The 5274-nt window shown below is 35.3% G+C and overlaps 1 protein-coding gene across 1 annotated transcript; it reads right to left on the reverse strand.

Moving 5' to 3' along the window:
• Nucleotides 1-340: 340 nt before the first annotated feature.
• On the reverse strand, nt 341-4022 carry LOAG_12356 (PET Domain containing protein; the record flags this gene model as incomplete). The annotated part of the gene is made up of 12 exons (XM_003147870.2): nt 3847-4022; nt 3331-3410; nt 3159-3244; nt 2881-2993; nt 2595-2789; nt 2173-2271; nt 1858-1977; nt 1578-1649; nt 1332-1475; nt 814-972; nt 569-660; nt 341-440 (listed from the first exon to the last, which is right to left on the reverse strand). The coding sequence occupies exons 1-12, from the start codon at nt 3919-3921 to the stop codon at nt 341-343; spliced, it is 1335 nt and encodes a 444-aa protein (XP_003147918.1). The 5' UTR covers nt 3922-4022.
• Between the last annotated feature and the right edge of the window lie 1252 nt (nt 4023-5274).

The following is a 5274-nucleotide window of genomic DNA, read 5'->3' on the forward strand; positions in this document are numbered from 1 at the left end:
AGAACAGTCTCCGATTAAAGAAATAGCTGAATGTGTTTGTTCAATTTTATCACTGTTATAATGATTTGCTGATTAAACATTTGTTAACATTCTTAATGAATTAGCCACATAAATAAAATGTGAAACAAAAATCAACCGGAAATAAGTGTCGTTTCATGTTACTGATAATAAAGCATAAACTGAAACAAGCTCATAACTGAAATTAGAAAACTGATGTGTAATGGTGACATATCAGGAGAGAGAGAAGAAAACAAAGACGACAATTCCGAGAACAATAGGAAGCCCAGCAGCTACTGACAATGATATGAATGTAGTGTTCTTATCTTCATAATACGAACATTTAAGCTGCGAAATTTCTTTTGCATTCCGAACTACAAAAAACTTCCTCATTTTTCACGATGAACCTCTGATTCAGCAATACCTTATTGCAGTATCTGCATCTGAAAATAGTTGCAAAAAAATATTACCAAAGGGCATATCTCAGCACTGCTACATGCAGTATATAGAAACTTGTCTTATTATTCAGTTGTGACTGGGTGTCTGAAAAATCCAGAAAAAAATAACTCACCGGAAACAATTGTCTCCAGCATGCCAATGTAAGTCTTTGAATGAAATCCGCTGCTGATCAGGAGCTATTTTAATGAAACAAAAGCGGCAAGTCTGAAATGTAAGTTTATAAGTAAATAAGGAGACAAATTTCTGATTCTTTTGTCTGTGGGATTACCCACCACCAGATGTAAACAAAACTTTTTCTGAATGTATCAAGATGGAAACGCCCCTTAACGAAGCTTAAAATAACATTTCAAAGCCAACCTTCGCATATCTTTCCATATAGCAATTGAAACAGTAAGGCTGCTCATCTTTCATCATATAACGATGGCCACCGAGTTGCATGTCGCATCCAAAACAGCAAAAATGATCCAAGTGCCAACTTTTGTCTTCAGCAAAAGTATATTCTTTCGAGAAAATAAGCTGAAAAAAGCTTCACCTGCAATTACTGATAACTAAAAAACCTTCATGAGGGAAGGCATGTAAGAAAGTTGAGGATTCCTATCAACAAGAATATTCAATCATGCATGGAACCATGCTTTCCGGATAAGCCAGGAATGCCAATAAATGCGGCTATTACTGAGTTTTAAGGGATAGACAATGCCAGCCATCACAGGATTTCATTTAATATTTAGTCTTAAAGCAATCCATTTAATAGATGTATGACTTCGGCTATCGACAGTCAAAAGTCCCCATTATTCACTCCTGGGTATATATGTTTGAAAGACAAGTTTGATTGGTGCGAACTTTTACATCGAAATTTCCAAAAAAAAAAAACTAGCCTCATCACAACCCGAGCATCTTGGATAAACAGAATCGCCGAAGTGGCGGCCGCAATAATAAACACCATTCTTATAAAAATAGAGAAGGTCTACAAGTCTTTGATTGCAAATATGGCACTTGAAACAGTTGACATGCCACATTTCCTAAAAATTTAATATTCTGGAACCATACAGTAAGTGCTTCCGAAAAACTGATATTAATTAAGGATTAAAAAAGATTAGTGGGAAGGATTAAAAAAGACTAACATCTGGTGCTCCGTGATCTGTCACAACCGCGACCTCTCCAATTTGCAAATTCTTATGGCAAAACTGACACTCCTAAAATTTAAGATTTTCAGCTACTGTTTGATATGAAAAAACCCTTAGTAAACAATTGATGGTAAATAAAATACTTCCCCGCTGGTTTTATCAGTTTTTCAAACAAAGCTGGAGATATTTTCAAATCAGAGACATTTATAAGTGAGATTAAATATGCAAATAATCTTTGAAATACAGAATGAATGCGACAGGGAAAGTTCTAGCTAACCCCATAATTGTTTTGGAAGCCGATGTTCCCAACACTATGCGATCCAGATGTCGTTGTCTTCCAGGCTTCAAGTACCGTATTCGTTTCAGAGAACTCAATCAACTTACCCACACCAACAATCTAAACTTCTCAAAACATTTTAATTATCAACTATCGTCCGTTTTAATTTGAACGAAAATGAAAGAAGGAAAATAAATATAAGGTTTACTAACAGTATCTTATCAATTAGTACAGAATTACCTTGATGAAGCGCTGATTACACACTCAAAACATCGCATTATAGACATCAGAATTAGAATGAACAATGTAACGAACCCTTTCCTTCACGGTATTTACATACTTCGCGTGCTCCTTTCTATCCAATTCACTCTTTAGAGATTTCGCGGCAGACGCATCAGAATCATGATGCGGTAACTGAACAGGAAGATTCGTATAAGAAAATAAAAGTACACGAAACGGTTAAGTCAGAAGACATGGGTTTGAACGTATTACGTGGATCTGTTTTTAATTCTGATTTTGCTCTACAAAAAAAAAAAAGATAAAGATGTGGAATTTTAAACCGTTCGTAAAAAGGTGAGATTATTGATACGAATGATAAAGAAAAAGAGTGAAACCCCTTTTCTGAATGGAATTTCGACTAAATGACTCTACTATGGTTCAAAAAAAGATGGACAAACATATAAGGTTGCCCACAAAAAAAATGGACGAATGAGAACTATATTCTAATATCTTCAAACCTGATGCTGCAATTTGTGACGCCGATCTAGGGCACCTTCACTGTCAGCAATAGGACGTTCGCTTTCTGGAAGAGCATTGAAGTATTTCTCAGCTAATACTTTGTCAGTTGTTGGAACCCACGTATATTCCGACATTCTGTTTTTCTCTTTAGCATCTTCAAGTTTCACATTGTACATTGATTCCGGTCTGATTTTCTGGAAGTTGCTCAAGATGATTAAAATTATTCTGTGCCGCTAATTTAGGGTTTTCTTAAATTCCTTCTTAAAATACAATTACTTCCAGTACCTCTAATTTAATATTAGGAACAGGATAAGCCATTTTTGAGTTCGGTAATGAAGGTGATGGCGGGTGCAAACATAACTTGCTCTCAAACTCGGGTATAAAATCAAACAAACGACCTGTAAAAAAATACTACTTCGTACATCATTTTGTGATCAGCTGATAAGTACGATTAATCACATACGGACCAGTGTTTATCAAACACTGAAGTTATCATTTGCATCGAAACGCTCAAGATTTTAAACAAGTGAAGGAAATTAATCAGATGAAGACGAAACGAGAACCTATTACTATTTGACCATGATCCATGTTTCGTGGTAATATTACATCGTGATCATCCATCCTGCAGGAACATATTTTACACATTTTTCTGCAAAACAGTTATGAGTTTCAAAATATAGTGAAGGAATATGCAAAGAAAAGTTATCGCTTTTTACGGAGCATTAGAAAAATTACCTCCAGTAGTGTAAATCGAGGCCCGGACAATCACACTTTAAACAACGAGAACCCGCACCGATTTCATGACATAATATATTCTGAAAACGATAACTCATTACGCAATTATAATATTGTTACGCATTTTATGACCAAGTAAAATATACAGTGCTATTTTCCATCATAAAATTGACGTTAGAAATATAAAATACTCATGTTACTCTATAGAAGATATAAAGAAGGAAAGCTTGAAGCTCATTCATTGGAATGCAAGAAAGGAAAGAAAAAAAATATAAACTACTAATTTTAGGGAACTATTTTCGCAGTTACTAAGCGGCAACTACGACCACGAGTGTTTTCATATCCTAGCATTGGTTTCTTTGGACCACCAATTCCGGACGATCGCTTTCAACTTCTGATGAAAGTTTTTTTTTTAACAAATATCAAATACCAACTAAACCTATAAAAACTCTGCCAGAGAAATTGAAGTTCATTTTTCCTTACAGCTTCAGTTTAGTATAAACGACAAATGCAAACCTTAGGTTTATTTTCAAGCTTGAAAATGTCAGGATTGACATGAGCACCACGACGACAATCCACTTCACTGATCATTTCCTAAACATTCAATATATGTAACCAATTACAAACAGACTATCACTGCGGGCATCACCATATAGTAATCTTTTATCAATATCATAACGTTACAATAAAAGTATTGATCAAATTGCTGCGAAGACTTCTTTTGTCAATAACTTATCGCATGTATGAAAAAATGAGAGGACAAGAAATTGAACACAGAATAACGTCACCCCTAAATTAGAAATGCCATAACACTAAACTTTAAAATAACCAACGATCAGAACAGTGAAGCAGTCCAATCCTTTTCACTATGTTATCCAGCGGAAAGTGAACTCGTCAGCCAAACATGGAAGCACTCTTCGAAATATCCTCTTCATGAACTGATAAATGGAAAGCGAAAAAAACCGATGACTCAGAGTACCTCCAATCGATCCAAACTGCCATGGCTGGCACCTCTGAAGAAGAATGGTGTAGACTGAAGTGCCTAAGTCCTAGATCAGGGGAGAAGTTTTCTTTTCCTCTATGACATAGAGTCCATGAAAGTCATGCGTAAATGTGGAATCTTTTTGCTTAACGTAAGACTATAAGGTTAGTTTCATGAACATTTCCTATGACAAAGGAAAAAGAAAGAAATCGAGGAAAAAATGCAACATGGAGGTTTCCTGCACATTTCGTTATCCGCTACGGAATTTCCTACTGATAGTAGAAACGGCAAACCAAATATTCCGATGTGTTAGCGATTCCAAATGAGTTTAACTATACTCAATTCATTTATGGAGGCAATACAAAAAATAGGAAAGGAGGATTTGTCAACCGAAGTGCTAAAATTAATAACCACCGAACAACAAAATTGTCACTCATATGACCCGTAATCTTTATAGCAGACAGACAGAACAGCTTTTAGGATGAAGAATGAATGAAAAGCAATTTAGGGATTTGTCTAATAAGCTCTGCTTATAACTGACAAGTCATTTATGATATGACAAGTGACTGCCAACAATACAATCGAAAATTAGTTCGTTTATTGGTCAATTCATATCCCATAATAAGTGATATTTGTACATCCATTAACTCACTTTATACCACTTCACACTCGATGACATCTCTTGACCTTCTCATAACCTATAACCTTAACTGACCCTTCCTTATTATTACATAAACCAGATGACAAAAGGAAATCACGAAAGTCCAGAGTCAAACTCCAACGTCTCTAATCAACATCGAATCGTATTGTACAACACACTGATTGAGTCATCATGACAATATCAATCCCTTCCTCGATTTCATCCAGTTCCGTTATTGGGGTTATTCCTAACATTTTATTCATTCCCTCATTTTTCCTTCTCTGCAAGAATAACTGTTGTAGGAGTCATTATTCGTACGTTC

The sequence above is a fragment of the Loa loa genome, assembly GCF_000183805.2.
Source record: "Loa loa unplaced genomic scaffold supercont3.37, whole genome shotgun sequence".
NCBI lineage: Eukaryota > Metazoa > Nematoda > Chromadorea > Rhabditida > Onchocercidae > Loa > Loa loa.